Genomic DNA, 23,217 nt, shown 5'->3' with positions numbered 1-23,217 from the left:
GCGATAAGTGGTGGAATTGTGATGCTTTATTTTGAACTGTTTACAGACCGAGTCCATCATCTTATTGTTTAAATTGCATTATCGGAGATAATCCTCTCTGGTAAACCATATCTACAAATGATCTCCTTCTTTAAGAATTTGCATATTGTAGACTGGGTAACATTTGCGTAAGAAGCTGCTTCTACCCACTTGGTGAAGTAATCTATGGCTACCAGGATGAAGCGATGACCATTTGAAGCTTTGGGCAAAATTTGTCCAATAACATCCATGCCTCACATTGAGAATGGCCACGGAGCTGTCATTACATGCAACGGATGAGGAGGAGTATATATCCTATCTCCATAAATCTGACACTTGTGACATTTTCGGGCATAATTGATACAGTCTGTTTCCATAGTTGACCAATAATACCCAAATCTCATAATCTGCCTAGCCATAGCATGCCCATTAGCATGGGTACCACATATTCCCTCATGCACTTCTTCAAGAATCAATTTGGCTTCTTTCGCGTCCACACATCTTAACAAGACCTGATCAAGACTTTTCTTGTATAGTCTCACCATCAAGCACATACCCTGATGCCATTCTTCTAATGGTTCTCTTATCATTCTCAGTGGCCTGTTCCGGATAACTCTGATACCTTATATATTGCAAGATATCATAATACCAGGGGTTTCCATCTTCTTCTTCTTCAATATTAAAACAATGGGCTGGATACTCATAAGCTTTCATTTCAATGGGCATCATATTTGAATACTCGCTCATCTTAAATGCCGCTGCCAGTGTGGATAAGGCATCTGCCATTTGATTCTCTTCTCTGGGGAGGTAATTGAAAGTTACTTCTTCAAATTCTTCAACAAGTTCCATAACTAGCTTACGGTATTCTACAAGCTTGGGATCTTTTGTCTCCTATTCTCCCCATGAGTTGGTAAATTACCAAAGCTGAATCCCCATACACTTTAAGCATTTTTACTTTGCGTTCAACAGCAGCTCTAAGACCCAGAACATAAGCTTTATACTCGGCCATATTGTTTGTACAATCAAAATTAAGCCGACTGGTGAAAGGATAATGCTCTCCCTCTGGTGAGACCAAAATCGCCCCGATTCCATGTCCCAAGACATTTGAAGCACCATCAAAGTTCAACTTCCAATATTTACTAGTGGATGCCACTGCTTCTTCTACCGAAATGGCCATTAAATCCTCATCTGGGAAATCAAAGCTCAACGACTCATATTCTTCCGAAGCCCTGCTTGCAATGAATTCCGCTATAGCACTTCCTTTAATTGTCGTCTGGTTTATATACTGGATGTCAAATTCGGACAATAAGATCTGCCAACGAGCTAATCTTCCAGATAATGCAGGCACACCCATTAGATATTTCAAGGGATCAAGCTTTAAGCCAAGTAGTATGATACAACATATATTGTCTAGCTTCGGGTAGCCCAATACTAAAGCGCAACACAACTTTTCAACGGGTGAGTATCTTGTCTCACATTCAGTGAACTTCTTGCTGAGATAATAAATAGCCCTTCTTTCTTTTCAGTTTGGTCACGTTGCCCCAGCACACACCCCATTGAATTTTCATAAACTGACAAATAAAGAATCAAGGGTTGCCTGAGATGGGTGGCGCTAAAATTGGGTGCTCGAAATCTTTTCACTGCTTCAAAAGCTCTTTGACAATCCTCATTCCATTCCCCTGAGTTATTCTTACGAAGAAGATGGAATATGGGATCACACTTTTCAGTCAACTGCGAAATAAACCGAGCTATGTAATTCAATCTCCCCAAAAATTCTCTGACTTCTTTTTGTGTTCGTGGGGGTGGAAAGTCTTGAATAGCTTTTACTTTTCTGGGTCTATTTCAATTTTTTTGGCTTACTACGAATCCCAATAACTTCCGATGTCACCCCAAAAGTCACTTGTTTGGGTTGAGTTTTAGCTAGCATCTTCTTAGTCTTTTAAAAGCTTTCTTAAATTCCCAATATGTTTTCTCTGTCTTAGCTTTGACAATCATCATCGACATAAACTTCTATCTCTTTATGCATCATGTCGTGAAATAACGTCACCATGGCCCTTGATATGTTGCCGACGTTCTTCAATCCAACGGCATTACTTTATACAAAACGTTCCCCACATGGTAACGAACGTCGTTTTTTCCATATCTTCAGGATTCATCTTAATTTGATTATAGCCAGAGAAACCATCGATAAAAGAGAACAAATAATTTCCAGCAGTATTATCCACTAGCGTGTCTATATGTGGCAAAGGAAAATTATCTTTTGGACTAGCTCGGTTGAGATCCCTGTAGTCGACACACATTCAACTTTCCCATCCTTCTTCGGTACTGGAACAATATTTGCCACCCACTCAGGATATTTAGCCACTTTAAGAAACCCGGCATCAAATTATTTCTTAACTTCCTCTTTAATCTTGAGCAGCATCTAGGTCATTATTCTTCTCAGTTTTGTTGTACCGGTTACATTCAGGCTTTATTGGCAGTTTGTGAACAACCAGTCTGCATCTAACACCCGACATATCTTCGTATGACCAAGCAAACACATCTTTGTATTCTTGAAGCAATTCTATCAAATCATGTCGACCTCCAACGGACAGAGTGGTACCAATCTTATTTCTCTTATCCATCCTCCCCAAATTCAAACTCTCAGTAGACTTTATGAGGTAAAAATATGCTTATCTTCTTTCTCATTTTCAGCAATTCAGAAGGTAGTTCACATCCTTCATCATCATCACAATCCTCGATCTCCCCTTGACATATAGGCTTCTCGAAATCAATCTCCGAGTCAGAGTCATTAGCATTCATATTATTGATATCTGAGCTCCTGAAAAAATAATGAAAGAGAAGATATATACATATATACATATGGGAGATCTTTTCCCATATAAATAAATAGAAAGAAAATAAATACATATATACAAAAAGAATGATGAATGAAATGCATGGGAGAATGTTTGCCATTTGTAACTAACAGAATGCATCTTTTATTGAAAGCAAGAAAAAAAAAACAGCTTAACCCTTTACATAAAATCACCTATTGCCCCAGGGTATGAACAACAGGGAGAAAGTTCCAGTGCATTACTCTGTAAAAGATTTGTAAACTACAGACAGTTCTTCCGCAGTCCAATGTTCAACACGAAGCCCGGCGGGTGCAGGATAAATGCCCATAACTCTCATTTCCTCAAATTCATCATCAGTTATAACGTTAACGCCTAAATCTCCCAAGGCATCCTCAACCATCACCTCAGTGTTCCTTGAATTCCCTTGAAACATATGTCCCCCAGATATGAAAATGCTGCTCAACGGCGGGACGATCACGGGTTCCCAGCTAAGGTCTTCACCAGCCAATCTGGCCTTTCTCATTTCCTGACCCTTCTTAATTCCCCTCAGCTTATCCCTCGGAGTTGGCTGATACCCCAAACCAAATCGATCTCTTTTAGTAACAGGGCATATTGGATTCACTGGTCCTTGTAACTGACTTCCTAACCCCTTTCCAACTTTCGCTCCTCTTCCAAGAGTCAATTTGAGTCTCATTTTGGTACAATTTGACAGTCTAGGCTTTGGTATCTTCTTGCCTTCAGCCACAAATGTAGCATTGACAAACTCCAACGATCTAAAAGAACACTCGACTTCTTGCTCATCCACTTCAATGTATGGAGCAGTAGTAGAAACAGAAGCAATAATGTCCTCTTCAGCATGAATACATACCAACTTTCCATCAATCACAAATTTCAGTCTCTGGTGCAATGTGGACGGAACTGCACCGGCCTGATGAATCCAAGGCCTTCCCAACAAACAATTGTACGTTGGCATAATATCCATTACGAGAAATTCCACTTCATAAGTTGCTGGACCAATAGTCAAAGGAACATCAATCTTGCCCAACACTTCTCTTTTAGTCCCATCGAAAGCTCGAACCACACTTTGACAGGTTCTCATAAGTGTACTATCTAATGGAAGCTTCTTTAGAGTCACTAAGGGCATCACATTCAAAGCTGAACCATTATCAACCAAGACCCAGGACAACACATGCCCTTTACATTTAACTGTAATGTGCAAAGCCTTCTGACTACCAATCATCCCAGAAGGGATCTCATCATCAGAAAAAAAGATAAAAAATTATCAGCTTGTACATTGGAAACTAACCGATCCAACTTTTCAATGGGCAACTCTTTCGGAACAAAAGTCTGGTTCAAAACCTTTAACAGAGCATTCCTATGGGCCTCTGAACTCAAAAGTAATGATAAAACAGAAATACCAGCAGGTAACTTGTGTAACTGTTCAACAACACTGTACTCACTGTGTTTCAGAAATTTCAAAAATTCTACCGCTTCACTCTCGGTTACCGATTCATTGATAACAGGCTTATCTTCTTCTATCTACACATCAACCTTTTTCCCCTTATCAACTGCAACCTTCTTCTCAGACTCTTTAGGTGGATTAAAAGAATAACACCTACCGCTTCTAGTAAAGCGTCCCACCTCATTCTCTTTTGTTACATCTCCCATCTGGCAATCATATCTCCAAGGCACTTGTTTATTATCCCGATATGATAATGGAGATGGAGGTGTAATAACCACTTTCGGGGCTACCTTCTTCGCAACTCGATTCTTGGGAATAATAATTAAGGGACAACTGGCATTGTATACCCCTTTAGAAGATCCTTCTGAAGCGCAAACTTCCGCTTCCTCTTCTTCAGCAATCTCTCTAAAGAACTCAATTTCTTTACTGTCCATCATGTCTTGTTCCAAAGATAGGAAGTCAGGACATTGCTGAATACTATGTCCTTCACTGTTATGATACTGACATACCTCTCCACTATTAAACTGTTCACCCATCAATCTGGGCTTCAACAATCCTACCTTGACCATCTGGCACCACACCCAACTCATGGGTGATACCACCTCACTAACATTCCTTACAATTCTCTTTCCTTTCTCTTCAGTAATCGCGTTAACTCCTGCCGTTGCATGGCTTGGCAACGGATTCTGAGCTATATTCGGCTGCTCACTGTCACCAAAGTTGATGACATTCCTCGTTCTCAAAGCTTGGACAACCTTCTTAAAAGCAGTACAATTCTCAATGGAATGCCCAGGGTTCCCTACATGGTACTCACACTGAGCACTAGCATCATACCATTTGGGAAAAGGAGGTTGTATTGGTGTCACTGTTTTTCAGTTTACGACTCATACCTCTGTTGTCTCTCCTTCAACAATGGCAAATATAATTGGGAAGATATTTCGTTCACCATCTTGTGCAACTGTAATCAACAATACATGCTTATATTGACCATACAACCACATACCATCTACTTGGACCATACATTTGCAAAATAGTTATCCTTCTATGCATGACTTGAATGCCCAAAAGAGTCTATGAAATATTTTCTTCCCTGGAACAAGTTGACATTCTTTGTCATATGCAGGCATGGTTTGAGACTTCATTATGGTTCCCGGGATGAATCACTTCATTGCTTGTAAAAAATGTGGTAGCTCATTGTACGATGTATTCCAATCTCCATATGCCAGCTTCATTGCCTTTATTTTCTCATTTCAAACCTTGTCGTATTTTACTTGGTATCCAAATTGGCTTCGAATAGATGCACTAACACTGAACAAGGTATCCTTGGATTCTTCTCAACCAACACCTTCACTTATTCACATATTACATTGGAGTCCAATAGTCAGTGGTCTTGTTTGATTGAGTTTCACAAACATGTGTGAGGACCATTGTACCTTGTGATGATCCAAACATCGTGCCTATGAATTTTGGACAATCTGATCTTCCACTTGCACTCTGGGTCATATTTAATACACTTCGCATATATGGTTTTTTGGTTGGACTCTGCAACATAGTCTTTGATGCAATACTCTTTAATCACCAGCGTAGCTTCATCTTTTCCTCTAAATTGCATATAAATCGAAAAGTCACCAGAATTTTCGAATGATTCAACCATGTGGTATGGAGGTATATGTGGCATGTCTGGAATTCTGGTACCCTCATCGAATCATAGTCTATCTCGTACATGTAAGGGGTAGGTTGATATGGTGTCAGAACTTCATCAATGGCCAAGTTAGGTGCACTACTACAACCAAGATTATCATCGTCCGCCAAAATTGGTTCCTTAGTTTCTTCATCTTCGCTGGAATCATCATGGATTTCTCCCCATCGATTTTCAGCATCAACATCAACAATCAATTCTGAGTTATATATGTTTTTCTCCTCGTACTCTGCTGCTATGGAAGTTCCACCGACTTCATTTCCACTTTGCAATAACGTCATAAAATTGTTTATCAATTTGTATGTCGGGTCCTCAAACCATTTAAGATGAATCTCCAGCCACATTTCTGGATGACCCAGGAGCATCAGATATCTTACGCACATCAACAAATAACTCAATAACTGAAATATTTGTTGACTCATGTAATCCAATCATGGTTCCAATATCATCATCTCCCTCAACCGGTACTGCAACATATCTAACTGGATTGGGACATATCATGAACTTGTACTTCAAACCATTAATTGTAGCTCGAATTTTCCTTTATATCATCTGCTTCATTTCTACAAATGCGATATCCCTTTTGAACATCATATTTATAGGTCTTTCAGACTGAAAAACAACTCTGACCTCATTTTCCTAATATGTTCATTATAATGAACAATCGTGAAAATTTTGTTGTTCATTTTCTCTACAAATTCAAAATTTGTATTTAGAATAAAAAAATTATGGTACACTATGATCATAAATTGTAAAATTGATATTATACAATATAAAAATAATAATAGCATAATAACAATCGTAAAAATAATAAATATTTATAAAAATAATATTAACATAATAATCAATAGTAAAATACCAATCAAATTTCTTCAAACTTAATTCACCATCGTTCTGCAAAAAAAAATTAACAAACTATTACACTAATTTCAGACAAAATAACATAAATTTAAACTAATTTATCATATAATACATACTCAAATTAGAATTACGAAAGAAAAACACACCAAATTTTCTAAAATGCTCACTCTCTTAATCTTCTTTGAATTACTTCTACTCCCTCTATCAATTTTATGTATTGTAATTGCCTCAATTTCATTCTTACATATATATAGTTGAAAGGAAATTTTTTTAATGTTCAACTTGTTATTACAGGGTATGAGTTAAGATATCATAGAGGTATGAGTTAAAATTTTATCATTCGAATGTCAGCTATCTATTGCACCTACATGAGTGGCATGCCATGCGACCTTGTCAGACACGCGAGAAAGAGACACGTGAGATTTTGTCGACCACGTGAGGGGACCCGTGCGCATGGGATGGTGGCAACCCCGGGGAGATGCATGGCAAGCCATGCGACTCCCCCTTCAACGACAATGCGTCTTTGCCTGGGACGCTGAGATGGCAGCGCGTCTTCGGTATTCCTGTAGAATTCACCCTATTTCGCAAAATAATTTTTACACCGCATTATTTGAACAATAATTTTTTTCGAGTGCATTATTCTAAAAATTCAACCCAATTTGGTATAAGGTTACACACACACACACACACATATATATATATATATAGACAATTATATTCTCCAAAATATATGTGTTTTATCCAAAAATACCCAAATATTATAATATTACATGTCAGACACCTTTTCTCCAAATTTTACAGATATAACATCATTTCTAATAAGACGTCTCATGAAGTACACTTTCCAGGGGAAATATTGACATGACACCACATGGAAGGTGCATTTCAAGGGGCGCACCTTCTAGGTTTTTTTGTCACATCAGATTCCTTAAAAGTATTTTAAAAAAATATACTTTTTAAAAAAATTTAAAAATAAAACTATAGGGACTAATAGCATAATTTAATACATATTAGTTTCATGAGTTGAAGAGCTTAATGATATTAGTTTATATATGCATATTAGAGTGTTTAGGTTATATTTCTTGAAAACGTAGGATAAAAACTAAAATGTGTATTTCTTAACTTTTTTATCTCTATATCTAATGAATCGACTTATACACTATTATTAAATTACATTAGGTTAATATTTATCATTAAGATTTATTAATTAAGATTATATATTTTTTATATCTTAATATATTTAAATACTTAATTAAGATTTTTTTAATTAAAATTCAATATTTTTTATATGTTAATATATTATGTCCCTCATTTTAAATTGGTCCATAAACTTTAAATTTTCTAATTGTATCCCTGGACTATGAATATCATTCTAAATTATTCCTCAAACAATTAAACATTTCAGTTTCACCCACAAACTATGGTCTTCATTCTAAATTGGTCCCCAAATTTTTTATACATTCCAATTTCATCCCAAACTATACAAATATACTGAGAGCATCCCTTGTTAATAAAATCGGTAGGACAAGTTATATTATTATATGTTTGAACAAAAAAACAAAATTTAAGTTAAATTATGGTTGAAGCCAATTATATATTTGAACAAATATCGAGTTCATATGCCTTCGAGCTACACGTCAAAGAATTCGAGTAGCATTTGTAATTAGCCATCCACAACACATCACATCAATAAGGAATATAAGGGAATAATGAATGATCTTCTTCAACTCGATTAGCATATACCATAATACAATAGTCACACTTATATGCATAATCTGAAAGTGAATTTCGAGAAGATGAATTTTGAATCTTACAGCCAGAAAATCATCCTCCTGAATCGATAGTGCATGTAAAACGAGAAAGGAAACAACCAATGATTCCCTAATTTATATTACAAATAGGGATGGCAAACGGCCGGGTCGGGTGCGGATACCCCCTCCCCATCCCCATACCCATCTAATATTTTTCAATCCACCACCCGCCCACCACCCATGATGGGTAAAAATTTTCAAATCCACACCCGCCCACGCGGGTACATTCTCAAATCCATCCCCACTATCTAACTAGAGATGTACCCGGCTAGACCCGCTTGACAGCAAACTTAGGTTATACATAAGCAACAAACACATAAATAAAACTAGAACTTGCTCATTTTGCCCTAAATTGATATCAAGTAGTTTAAGCTTCATTCCAATCCGAATTTCAGTACGTTTCCACAGTTTCGATAAGTTTTGAACTGTTCCAACCAGTATCAATGCATGCAGATTGATATAAGATTTCGACATTTTAACTAAAAAACGAGTATTTTATTATGCAATCCCTTCCAATATCCTAAGACAGTGAATCCTTTATACCAAAAACACCACAAAATCCAACATCATTTGAAGATCGGTAGAAACTTGATATTAACATATGAAATCGAGAAATACGTAGAACCCAAACTGCCTTTGAAGATCGACGCAATAATGAAAATGAGAGGTTTGAAAGGAAAAAAAATTATGCATAAACTTAACTTATCCCTAATATTTGGTTAAATAACAAGTTATATCTTATACAATATTAGGATTTATAAATTAGTCTCTAAAATTACACCTAAATTCATAATATCCAAAATGTAATGGATATTTAACTGGGCGGGCGGATGTGGGGCGGGCGGATGCGGGGCGGGTAAGGTGTCAAACCCATTACCTGCCCACTACCCGCGACGGGTACCACTTTCTAAATCCACACCCGTCCACTACCCACTAAAATTATACCCATCCCCGCTCCAATTGGAGCGGGTGCGGTGCGAAATCCACGAAATTGTACTCGTTTGCCATCCCTAATTACAAACACTAAGCATGTACATTAAATCTTATATGTGGATGGGTCATCTAAGACAGGAAAATCAAGAGTAAGTCTAACTAGCACGTACCATGTATAGTAGAAAATTGAATATAGACAGTCATTACATAAATATTAGCTACCCTAGTCCCATTTTGAGATCAACGATTTAACACACATATATATATAGAAATTTGTGTGTACTGCGTGCACATTGAAACCAGTGTTGCACAATTCTGAACGTTCAGGAAAATAAAACATCAAAGGACATTTTCATGGATACTAAGATACTCGGAAAATATGATAAGAAAAATGTGGTCGAGGAACTTACTTGTTTCATAAGAGATTGAGGCCTACTCCAAAGAGAAGCAATTGACAAATTCAGGCATTGAACAAGGAATTGCTATGAATTCATGACCGCAACACCGCCAGTTGAGAAAGACACAAAAAGAGAATGATGAATCAAATGTTTTCGCCCTTACTGATTTTTTTTTCCAAAAAAAAAATTCTAACAGAACTTAGATATAAGAGGCTTCAGGTAAGTCACCCTGAGGTAAGCCGTGGCCTCTTCCCGTAATCAGCATCTCTAGATCTAGAGCGATTCCCATCTTCCTGTGGTAATTGGGACTTGCTGTGAATCCTTGACGACCACCCCCTGTCCCAATCATCATCATGCTGCGTCTCACGGTCCCTGTACCTACGATTATCTACTTATCTGTCTCTCTGCTTATCTGTCTCTGTCTTCCCTATATCTATCCCTATCCCGATCACGTTCCCTATCACGATCACGGTCACGATCTCAAGATCGCTCCCTATTACGTTCTCGGCCAATGTCTCTATCATCTCGGTGCCTTCTTTCAGGCCAATCATGACCATGGCCCATTTCCTTCTCCCTAGGTATGTCCCTATCATATCCTGGTTCTCTATCATCACGGTGCCTTCTTTCAGATGAACCAGACCACTCTCTTTCAGAAATTCTATCTTTTTCTTTAGTTGGATTTGCCAACCTCCTTTGCCATGACTAACCTCACCATATTGATGGTCAGCCGCAGCTTCCTCCCCATAGATCGACTCTCTAGCTCTTCCAACACCATGCTCATCACCACCCCATCCTCCCATGCTAGGATCTGACCACATTCCCATATTAGGCCCATCTACACAACCTGAGGGCATCATCCCCATATCATTCATGGGCACACCTCTTCTAAAAAGTGCAAGGTTAACATGAGAAGCCATTCTAGGCAAACCAACTCCTCCAACAGGAGGGAATGAAGGTAAAATCCCTAAAAAAAAGGCACTGAAGGATCAAAACCATAACCCATCTTCGACTGCGGGTGTATGAGAGGAGGTGACCCACACATTCCCTGCCCGAATCCATTTCCACCATTTCCCATGATACCTCTACCACCCCTGTTCCTCACAGGACCATCTGGCCCTCTACCTCCCATCCCCTGTGCATTGCCTCTTCCCCAATTCCCTCTCCCATAACCTCTATTATTATCCCCACCTTGATAATTCCCACCAATTTGAATATTATTGGCACCAGTCTTACCAGCCACATCATTAGGACCCCTATTTGCTTGCGAGAGGAAAGACTGTGCCATCTGCTGATTCCTATTTAACTGAGCCTCTCCCATTAAACATGTGCCCAATCATTCCCTCCTTACAAGCTGTGGCTACAGATGGATCATAAAACTCAACCTGACAATACCCTTTCGACTTCCCACTTGCTTTCTCGTCAAAAAACTTTACCTCCTTAACGGGCCCATACTTGCACAACTCGGACTCCAATTCAACATCTGTTGTCCACCAATGCAAATCTCCAACAAACAATATTGTCCCGCCACCTCCACCTGCACCACCATTTGCTCCAACTCCAGGGCCAGTACCAGCAACAACCACATTTCCACGTCCATTCCTAATTATAGGACCACTGCCACAGCCACCGCCACCAGGGCCATTCACACCAGTACCTCCTACTACTCCTTGTCTCACCAAATCTTCATTCTCAACACCCCCCACATTCCCTACACCATATCCCTGATGTCCCATACCACCTAAACTACCTAAACCACAATTCTTATTCCCACTCTGCTCCACAGCAACCTCATTCAACTTACTCGGCACCTAAGCTAATTCAACCCTAAGCCAAGCCCCACCAATGCCCGAACTAGGTTCTTTGACATCATCAACAGCACCAACACCCCTAAACCCTTGACTCTCATAAGAACTCTGGAATCCCCTCTATCACCACCACCTGCAACCCCCGAATTGAAACACCAGATTCCGGAGCACCAATTGGTGATCCGCTAACTTTCCCACCACCGTTAATATTAGAACTATTCTTAGTTTCTTCATTTCTAAACCCTACACTGTCGTTTCTTCTCAAAGATTGAAGAAGCCCTTCACCAACATTAACATCATTGTAAAGGTCTTCAAAATCGTCGTCGTCTTCACCTAAAAAACTCTCGTTAGCAACAGCCGAGATTGCTTCATTCCTATGGAACTGATCCCTTCCTTTCCCTATATCCATCTTTCCCCCTCAAGAATTCCAAAATAAAAAAAAATACTCTAAACTAATTTCAAAGTTTCGAGCTTTTTCTGCTTCCTGGAAATTACAAAAAAAAAATACATTTAACAAAATGAAAACTGAAATAATTGAAATTAGAGAACAAATTCGGGGATTAAATCTTACCAGGCAGCTTAAGTGAAATACCAAAAAGAGAAACGTGAGAGAAATACGCAAAACCCTAATCCTCAAAGACCATGGGATTCTTCTTTCTTTTTCTGGGAATTTAACGAGCACCTCCGTGAAAGAGCCTAAACCACAAAAAAAATCAATTCCGAAGTTTCATTCCTAACTAAGAAAGCATTGAATTTGATTACAGAGCAAAGAATGTAAACTCACCGTGAGACAAAAGAGAGGAAGATAGTAACTGGTAAGAGCTAAAACCCACAGTTAATTCAACAACAACAACGTAAAAAAAGCCAAAAGCGAATCCAAACCTTTCTTTTAGGCCTTTTAGCAAGCACAAGCAGCACCATTTTGCAAATGCTCGATGTTTCTGGTTGTTTCCTGGAAAACGGCGTCAAAGCTCGAAGATGATATGAGATTAATCACCAAATAGGCTTTTAATTTTTCTTTCATATATTCATTAAAAAAATAAATCTTTCGTGGAAGAAAACGGGGCCCGTTCACCATTTTACGGGCTTATATAAACCTAAGCAGAAGTGAAAAAAGAGATATACTTGGATTCTAAAGTCCATTGTGAAAATACCCGCTTATGTACATGTTAATTTTATATATATATTTTAAAAATTATATTTTAAATCCTCAAAAAAAAATTAAAAGCTTTAAATTTGATTAATTGAATATGTAGAGTACATGACATGTATGTTGTTAATAGACTAAAAATAATTTTAAATATATATTTTGTAATAATTTTAAATATATATTATTTTGTAATAATTTCATACTGTTTATTTTATCGAATAATTTTATTTTGTTTGATTTTATAATAGTATTCAACCAAGAAAATATAAAATTATTATTAATAAACATTATTTAAAATTATTTAAGTTATATATATGAATCAACTTGTCTTAGTGGTTAAAAGAATTGTTATTCTTTCTATACGATACGAGTTCAAACACCAACAAGTGTAATAAGATGATTGAGCGTTCATTGTTAAAAAAGTTAAAATATTTAGAATAGATAATATTTTGTAATCACATTATCGAGAGGTTAAGTTGGTGGTTTGAGCAATATTCAGTCGCGAAACATGGTGGAATTATGACTATTATATGGTCCCTGTGGTATGCTCGTAACAAACTTTATCATGAGGGCTACCGTACGAGGTTGAATGAGCTCCAAACTTTTCTTAAGGATTTCCTTGTGCAGTACGAGGCTGCGACAAAATCTCCTTTTATTGCTCATCCGGTGGTCATGGCTCGTAGGAACTAGGAAGCCTCCCGCTGCGCCTTTTATCAAAGCGAACTACGACTCCCGTTACATGCAACAACAAAGAATATCGTGGTCAGGCTTTGTTATAAGGGATGAGAATGGTGCTGTTCTCGGTGCATGTCGAAGGAGGGTTGTGGAGATTATCTCTGTTTTTGAGGCGGAAGCTCAGGCGGCCGTTCATGCAATTGAGCTTGCTATCGATCTGGATTGCCGTTGTCTGGTTTTTGAAGAAGACGCACGGTCGGTGGTCCTCAAAATCTCATCGTCGTCCGTTGACAGATCGGAAGTTGGTTTACTCACCCGGGAAGCGAAGAATAGGGCTTGATACTTGCATGTATGGGAGTTTTGCTTTACAACGAGACAAGCCAACAGAGCTGCCCACCTACTCGCTTGTCACCCCCTAAACATGGGCTGAACGTTATGTTTATGTTTAGGTGATTACGTATCGCATTCAGAAATTCCTTTTATATTTAAAATAACGTTTCTGAACACATATTTTAGAAAATCATATAAAACACATATTTATCAAAATACTACAGAAAACCGTATAAAACATTTATGGAACAAAATATCGGTAATACGAATATATCCAAAAATGATAGCAAAATACATGTCACCAAATACAACTGAAAACACGAGATACACGGTCATACAAAAGTAAAAGTAGTTGATCTCTCCTGATGCCATATCTGCTAGTTTACTGTCTGCTGTGATCTGAAAAGGGTAAAATTTACAAAATGAGCTAAAAAGCCCAGTGTGCTACATACAATGTATAAAAACATACTAATAAAATAATAAAATCGGTTTATGCAACATGTTTTGAAAACATGAACACTACCCCCAATCCTTTCACAATTTGTTTGTGTAGGTTCCCCAGAACCATACACCCAACTCACACAACCAGTAAGGCCCTGAGCACAAAACCGAAGAACCTGCAAATATACTTCCTTCAATAATACCCCCAATGACAGAAATGAATATGAATGTATTCGAGTGAAAACAATGATTAATTCTTTAAAACATGAAAATATTCATGCTTGGAAATCATTTACAGAAATACGTAAATCATAAGTCAAATCAGTAATATACGGTAATTCAGATGTCGGATAATCAATATTCAGAAATCAGTATAAAATAACGTCAGAAATCATATCAGAAATATGCAATAAATCAGATATCAATCACACAATATTCAAATATATATATTTTAAAACAGTAATGTAACATCGTCAGGAAAAACACCTGTAACAGTCTGAGAAATCAGATAGGGAAGCCTATTACTGGGTCTGTCGATCAAGCTCTGCTGCAGCGCTAGATCCTACGAATCGAAAAAAATTCATATTGGAATCCTAATATGAATAATCTTAACCTTTATTTAAATAATTTACAGAACCCTACGGATCCTCGATCAGGTGAAACACGAGTACCTTCATAAAATATCTTACTCGATCAATTACATAACCATATCTCAAATAAATAATTAGCATTTTTGGGTTAACGAGCTCGATTCGGGGATTTCGGGTCAGAATTTGACAAAACGGACTTCAGAATCATATTCAAGACGTCAAAAATCATAAAAATAACATTTCAAAAATTTTGACTTTTTAGTAAAAGTCAACGGGTTTGACTAACGATTTGGAGGCTTTCGGGTTTGAATTTGGAAATCAGACTCAGGACGTCGAAAAACATAAAATTTGACTTTTTGGTCAAAGTCAACGGTCAACGTGTCGGGTCGGGTCAGACCGGGTCGAGTCAAACCGGTTCAAGAAACTACCCACATGCTCCAGACAAAGCCCACGCGCAATGTGGGCGCGTGCGGTGGCCTATAGCTGCCTAAAAATCACGGAAAATTTTCTTAAAATTATTTTAAGGGATTTTGAGACACTTACCAAGCTCGGTTCAAAATTTTGAACGGCGGAGAGCTCAATTTCAACACGTCGAAAACTTCGACTGCTTCACATCCCTCACGCGCCAGCGACAACGGAGACAAAGAGGACACCGGAGGACTCGAAACGACACAAGGAACACGATGGTGCGGGAGGCGTCGAAAACGGAGCAACGATCGGCGATGAATTTAAGATTTTCCCGGCGGTGGTGCTAAAAAAATCGAAACTTTGAATCGAAATTCACGACGTTTGACAACGTTTCACTTCAATTGGTTTACGAGATTTGTTCATCGGTCGAAGACGAACACGATGATGGTTTCAAATCGACGATCAGTGGCCGAACGACGTCGGAATCAGGTTTGGAAGTAGGGTGCTGAAGGAGTAATTTGAGCAATTGGTTTCTGTTTTACAGAACCAATTGCACGTATATATAACAAATATTATGACGATACTCCAAGGGTAAACTCAGGGTTTGGTTCCTGAATTTTCTTTACTTCTAAAATAGCCTATATTTTAAATTTTTTTAATTTAATCCCTAAATTTCACTAAATTACTTAATCATAACTATATATTATTTTTTTCCGGGTTGTTACATTGCTGCTAACTCAACGACGGGCGATGAAGACAAATACTGGGTTGAAGATTCACCGGAGCGGGTCCTGCTTCAAGCCGAGGAAGATGGGCGTCGGTTCGAACCTCTCTAGTCTGGATGTGGTTCGTGGATTGCTCGTGAAGGCTCGATGGAAGTCTTGTGCCCTTTGCTTTATTTTCATTGAGAAATCTTTTTTTAGCAAAGGTTAGGGATTGCCAGTTTTTGCTGTTTTAGTTTCTCTCTCTGTTTTGTTTTTTGGATCTTGATTTTGACTCTTGGTTGTCAGTTGTGTTTGTTAGTTTCCAGCTGGCGACTTTCTTTAATAATACTTACCGGCTGGTGGTGATTTCGGTTTTAATTGAATTAATTTGGTTAATTCAGTAAGTTATCGTATTAGTTCGATTGGAGAATAGTTAATATTTTTTTTAATATTTGATTAACAGTTAATTCGGTTTGAATCGGTTAATTAATCGAATTAACCAAAATTATTAAATATTATATATATTATAAACCTATTTTAAACTCAAACCCATTAAAAATTAATACCGATTATTTTTTAATTAGACTAGATTCATTAAATTATCAATATCTAATTAATTTGTAACTCAAATAAAAAATATACGTATAATATATTTAAATTAATATAATTATAAAAAAATTGATTAATTCGGTTAAACGACCGAAATAATCGAACTTTGTTCAGTTCGGTTAATATTTTCAAAGAAAAGTTTAGTTCGGTTAACGGTTAAAAAAGTTCAGTTAATATATAATTAATGATAATTCAATTTGATCGAAGAATTAACCGTTTGAAGACCCCTATTATCGGTTTTCCATGCGTCAATTTTTTTTTATTAAGCTTTACATATCTCCAAAACTTTTTAATAACTGATATCTAATGGTTTTTTTAATAATTAGATATTTTTTTAATTCATTCTACATTTAATATACATAACCTATATGAATATATCACAAAATTTAGCTGTTAAATTATTAAAACATTTATATAAAACAATTACTATAAAATATATAAATTGATTATATATTTTTTGAGTATATTAACGCCTCTAAATGTGGGTAACGTAAACTGTTATTAAAGCAAAGATTGACACAACACGATTTGGTGCTTCAATGGCCCAACGCAAACCTCGCGATTTGTTCTTTTATAATCTAATATGCTTTAACCTACTCATCTTCTTCTTCCTTCCAACCATCGATCGATACACGACAACCCTAAAAAAACCTCATTAACATAGGCATTACAGCTTAGCACGTTTATGTTCTTCCCTTCTTACATGTTTCAAACCGACGACAACCCTTTTGCCTGTCTGTCTCCTTGGCGATTTTCTTGAATATTTTTGTTTGTTTTGTACAAATTCTTTTATTGGTTTTGTTTTTATTCTCACCCCTTCCTCTATCCTCGTCGTCGCCGCCTCTGCCGTCGGCAGCTTGTCAAACGCCGGCTTGTGGCCGTTGGTTTGAACAATGGGGGGAGATCATCATAGGCCGACAAGGGCTGTTTATGTCTCCTCCCTTTTGTTATGTCTTCTTTTGTTGAAAGAAAGCCTTGTTTCGGCCCAAAATGTCTATACTCCCGCGGCGGCACCGGCGGCTTATTCGACGGTTTCTCCGGTTTCTTCGCCGGGTTTGTATCAGCCTTCGGATAGTTATCTCATCAGCTGCGGTTCAAACGAGGTGAAGCTCGACGACGGACGAATATTCAAATCGGATACGGAAACGAGTAGCTATTTATCGACCGATGAAGATGTTCAAGCGAAAACCGATTCGGTACCGGAGAGTGCCTTCACGAATTCCACCCCTTCATCGTTGATTGATCTTTATAAAGCGGCGAGGATTTTCACGTCAGATTCCAAGTTTTTGTTCTCCATTTCCGTTCCCGGAAAACATTGGGTTCGTCTCTACTTTTACCCGCTCCATCACGAAAAATATGATCTCAAGACGGCGATTTTCACCGTTCAAACAGACAAGTACGTCCTCTTGCAAGATTTCTCCATGGATGATTCCAAGGTGGTTCTCAAGGAGTATCTTGTTAATGCTACTAAACATTTATCAATCGTCTTCAAGCCCAAAAAGGATTCTTTCGCATTCATTAATGCATTGGAGATCGAAGGGATCCCCGACGAGCTTCTCTCTGATTCGGCCTCCTCGGTACCGCAAGGTAACACGATGAATGGCCTATCGAATATCGGTTTGGAAGTCGCCTACCGGTTGAATATGGGAGGGCCGACGATCACTCCAAAGAATGATACATTGGGGAGAACATGGGCTCCGGATGTACCATATAACACGTTTCCCGAAGGAACTGAGGCTGTCACGGGTAAAAACATCAAGTACCGACCGGAAAATAAGATGACTCGGTTGGTCGCCCCGGAGATGGTTTATGAGACGGCGGATCGGATGATGTCCGAAGCGTATGCTCAGACCACGGTTCCTAATTTCAATCTCTCTTGGACGATAAGTGTCGACGGGACCTACTCGTATCTCATCAGGATGCACTTTTGTGACATTGTAAGCAAGGTCAAGAATGAGCTATACTTCAGTGTGTACATAAACGGGCTAACGGGGATTTCGCGTCTCGATTTAACTGAGAAAGTCGGCGATCTGGCCACAGCGTATTACACTGATTTCGTCCTGAATGCATCATCAATAACGAATGATTCGATCGTGGTTCAAGTCGGTCCGATCGCCGACTCCGACAGCGGCAAACCTAACGCGATACTCAACGGCTTGGAAGTGATGAAGATGAGCAACTTAGCTGATAGCTTCGACGGTTTATATACGGTCGATGGTTTGTTTAAAGGGCCAGAATCGAGCAACCTTAAAATCCTGGCGATTTCGGGGCTAGCATTAGCGTTTGTGGCAATGTTCTTCCTCGGGGTCATTTGTGTTAGGTGGAAAAAACGGCCCCAAGATTGGCAAAAGAATAAGAACTTCTCGGCTTGGCTATTACCAATCCATGGAAGTAAAGCTAATTACAGCTCGAGGAAATCAAGCACCTTTGGATCTAGAAAGAGCAAGAGTGGATTGTCAAGTGTTTATTCTCATGGCCTTGGAAAGTTGTTCACTTTAAACGAGCTACAAAATGCGACACAGAATTTCAACGAGCAGACAGTCATCGGTGTCGGTGGGTTCGGGAAAGTGTTCGTCGGGACATTAGAGGACGACACCAAGGTCGCGATAAAACGTGGCAACCATGGATCCGAACAGGGCATAAACGAATTCGAAACCGAAATCGCAATGCTCTCGAAGCTCCGTCATCGGCATCTCGTGTCGTTGATTGGGTTCTGCGACGAGGATTCGGAGATGATCTTGGTTTATGAATACATGGCTAATGGTCCGTTTCGGGACCATCTTTATGGTCCCGCGAATAAACCGACATTGACATGGAAACAACGGCTCGAAATCTGCATCGGTGCGGCTCGAGGGTTGCATTATCTTCACACCGGTGCGACGCAGGGAATCATCCACCGCGATGTCAAGACGACGAACATTCTTCTAGATGAAAACTTCGTCGCCAAAGTGTCCGATTTCGGGCTCTCTAAAGCGGCTGCCTTAGACCAAGGCCATGTTAGTACCGCAGTGAAAGGCAGCTTCGGGTACCTTGACCCCGAATACTTTCGTAGACAACAACTGACAGAAAAATCCGATGTTTACTCGTTCGGAGTGGTTCTTTTCGAGGTTTTATGCGCAAGACCGGTGATTTGCCCGGGGATGCCGAGGGATCAAGCTTGCTTGGCCGATTGGGCAATGCAGTGGCATAAAAAAGGTATGGTCGACCAAATCGTTGACCCCAAAATCGCAGGGACGATCTGCGAAGGATCGTTGAAGAAATTCGCAGAAGCCGCCGAGAAATGCTTGGCCGAATACGGAGTTGATCGGCCAAGCATGGGGGATGTGTTGTGGAACTTGGAATATTCATTACAACTTCAGGAGGCTTCGTCACAAATCGATGAATCGGAAGATAAAACTAACTTTATTGGTTTGGAAAAGGCAAATGAAACCGTCGAGTCCAATCCCAGCCCCGTCGAGCCGACAGAAACGGCGGCGACGGACGAAAGTGATGACTCCAATGTAACACTCGGTTCTCAGGTACCTTTCTCTGATGCAACAAATATACAAGGAAGGTAAATCGAAAAAATTAAAATCAAATCAAATGAGATTTCAATCCAAAAAAAAGTCTGGAAAATCGGAAACCCATTTCCAGATTTCACCTTAATAGAGGTTCTTTTTTCTAGCTTTGAATTTCATCATCGCTTGTTCCCCAAATTCATATATCGATTTGCTTTGTAGAACGTGTTTGTGCAAATCTCATCATATTTTATTCTTTTACGTGTATATAGGTGTTAATTCATATCATGTTCGTCTATGATTATATTTAAAATGTTTTATGTTTTTACATGTTTCTGATTTTTTCCATACATAAAATTTTGTGATATTTAAATTCATATCATGTTTGATAATTTTTTTTATGATAACGTATTTTAATTTCAATTTTATTTAATTTTATTAATGATATGTTACGTGATTATGTCATATCTAATATAGTTCTAATCGTAGAAGAATATATTAAAATATTATCAAATTGAGTTAAATTTTCAAAAAAAAATTGAGTTAAGTTTAAGAAATAAAAAAATATAACAATATATGTTGAAAATTCTTCATTAGTCATTAAAAATATATGTACATCCTTCAGACATATCTATTCAAGTTCAAGATATTGAGATAAAATAATACTCTCTTGTATTGATGAAATCACTTAATGAGTTCATAATTATTATATTTTAAGATAAATTACACATTTAATTACAAAACTATTATTTTAATTTTGTTTTGATCACTCAACTATTTTTTTAATCAAAATCATATGCAACGACTAATGATCATATTTGAACTCCCATTGTTAAAAAATAAATAGAATTATTGACATATTTTTTATTTTTCAATGATGATATGAAATTATTTTATGGTGATATATCAATATCACTGTAAGTTTTTTAAAAGTAAGTGACCAAAATAGAACTAAAATGTAACTTTTTTGTATGATCTTTGAAAATAATAATAATAATGTGATCAAAACATAACAAAAATATTAGTTGGGTGACTAAATGTGTAGTTTAAGTTGTTTTTAAATAAAATAAGAGAAAATAACCTCAGCGACCAAAAATGTCTTATAATATACGATTTTAACCAACTTTTTTTAGATTTGCCAAAATGACCAACAAAATCGCAATGCGAAATAAAAATCGCAACGCGATCTCCAGAATCGCAAATCAGTTCCCAGAATCGCAACGCGATTATGAAGAATCGCAATGCGATAGTACAAATTCGCATTGTGATTTTCCATAATCGCAACGCGAACATATAAATCGCAATGCGATTCTGACTATCGCAACGAGTATCCGTAAAATCGCAACGCGTATCCGTAAATCGCAACGAGAATATGTAAATCGCAACGCGTATCTGTAAATCGCAACGAGAATACGTAAATCGCAATGCGTATCCGTAAATCGCAACGACAATACGTAAAATCGCAACGCATATCCGTAAATCACAACGCGATTTTTAAAGCGCCATTATAATCGCTACGCGTATTTTATTTTCAAATTCCAAACACGAATATTAATTATCGGAACACTGAACCGTCCACAGTATATCCCGTAATCGCAACTCATAACTTAAAACCTAAAAAAATCACAACTCAGTCCCATCTCCATCTCTCACTCTCTACGGCGAAATCCGTCTCTATCTCCGAAGATTTCCGTCCCCATCTCCGGCGAAATCCCTCACAACCATTCACGGTAAGAAATCTCTCACAATCATTCAAAAATGAAAAATCAACCTCCGAGGGTTAGTTTTTTTAATTATTTTTATTTTGAAATTTTTGCATTATTTTAGGTTTTTCATATTGAAATTGATGATAAGTTTACTGATAATTTCAATAATAGATTAACCATTTCACTTAGATTTCTTATTAAATTCATTCGATTGCTGCCAATACTGCTAAACTGTTTAGTCTTTAACCCTGTGAAGTTAGTATTTGTCTTTGTTTTGTCTTTTGGTTGAAGTAATACAATCCATTAAAGTTTCAATTTGCAGAAGAAGAATAGTTTCTAAACTTAAAATCGCAACATGAAAATGAAAATCGCAACACGAAAATGACTATCGCAACTCGAGAAATGAAAATCGCAACGCGAAAAGAAAATCGCAACGAGAAACCAAAATCGCATTGCGATTTTCATTTCACGTTGCGATTCTCTCGTTGCGATTTTCATTTCGCGTTGCGATTCTCTCGTTGCGATAATCATTTCCGCGTTGCGATTTTCATTCTCTCGTTTCGATTTTTATTTCAACCAAAAGACAAAACAGTGTTACAAATTTTAGTTTCAAGAATAAACTACTACTCTTTATGTTTATTGTTTTTTGTATATCTTCACAGTGTAGTTTTTGGTATATCTAACTTGGTATGTTTATTGTTTTTGTAGAAATTTTTTTCGGCTTCATTGACATTAAGGAATAAAGTTAGCCTAGCCACTACAATTGCTTCGAAGCTTTCACCTGCACAAAGAAAATTGTTTGAGGAAACCTGCTTCGGGCCATGGCTGAGAGTACAGCATCCGGGTGGAGATGCTAATTTGACCCATTTGTGGCTTCAGACCATGACTAGCGATCTACCCGACAGTATACAACGTGGTGAGGAAGAGATATAGTTTCATTTTCCATTGGCGTATACTTGTTTTGGGCGGAAGGAGTTCTGATCAATCACTGGTCTATGATTCGGACACGATGATGTAGGTCGGTACACTCGTCATATCACCCGCCCATCATGGTTATCCCGAGTTTTTCCTGATGAGTCAATAGAGAAGCCAAACTTACACGTCGAAGACCTGAAGAAATTGTTTAATAAGAAAGATGGTTTTACTCGGATGAATGACGTCGATGTTGTCCGAGTATGCCTTCTAGTTCTTTTGTATGCCGGCTTTTTAGGCAGAGAGGCCAGACAACATATTCCTCAGGAGCTAATATTATCGGTAAACGACCTAAATGCATGGAATATGTT

At 37.9% G+C, this 23,217-nt stretch overlaps 1 protein-coding gene and 1 pseudogene across 1 annotated transcript; one reads left to right on the top strand and one right to left on the bottom strand.

Moving 5' to 3' along the window:
• Positions 1-8,480: 8,480 nt before the first annotated feature.
• Positions 8,481-12,804, bottom strand: LOC120159726 (annotated as a pseudogene).
• A 4,820-nt stretch (positions 12,805-17,624) lies between these two features.
• Positions 17,625-20,288, top strand: LOC120159714 (probable receptor-like protein kinase At5g61350). Its single transcript, XM_039170281.1, has one exon. It carries the CDS (start codon positions 17,625-17,627, stop codon positions 20,286-20,288), a length of 2,664 nt encoding a protein of 887 aa, XP_039026212.1.
• Positions 20,289-23,217: the final 2,929 nt, after the last annotated feature.

The sequence above is a fragment of the Hibiscus syriacus genome, unplaced genomic scaffold (assembly GCF_006381635.1).
Source record: "Hibiscus syriacus cultivar Baekdansim isolate YM2019G1 unplaced genomic scaffold, ASM638163v2 tig00002847_pilon, whole genome shotgun sequence".
Taxonomy (NCBI): domain Eukaryota; kingdom Viridiplantae; phylum Streptophyta; class Magnoliopsida; order Malvales; family Malvaceae; genus Hibiscus; species Hibiscus syriacus.
This window is presented reverse-complemented; position numbering and strand designations above follow the sequence as displayed.

Excerpts from the sequence above, each read along its gene's own strand:
- LOC120159714 (XM_039170281.1), top strand. The coding sequence starts at position 17,625 with ATGGGGGGAGATCATCATAGGCCGACAAGGGCTGTTTATGTCTCCTCC.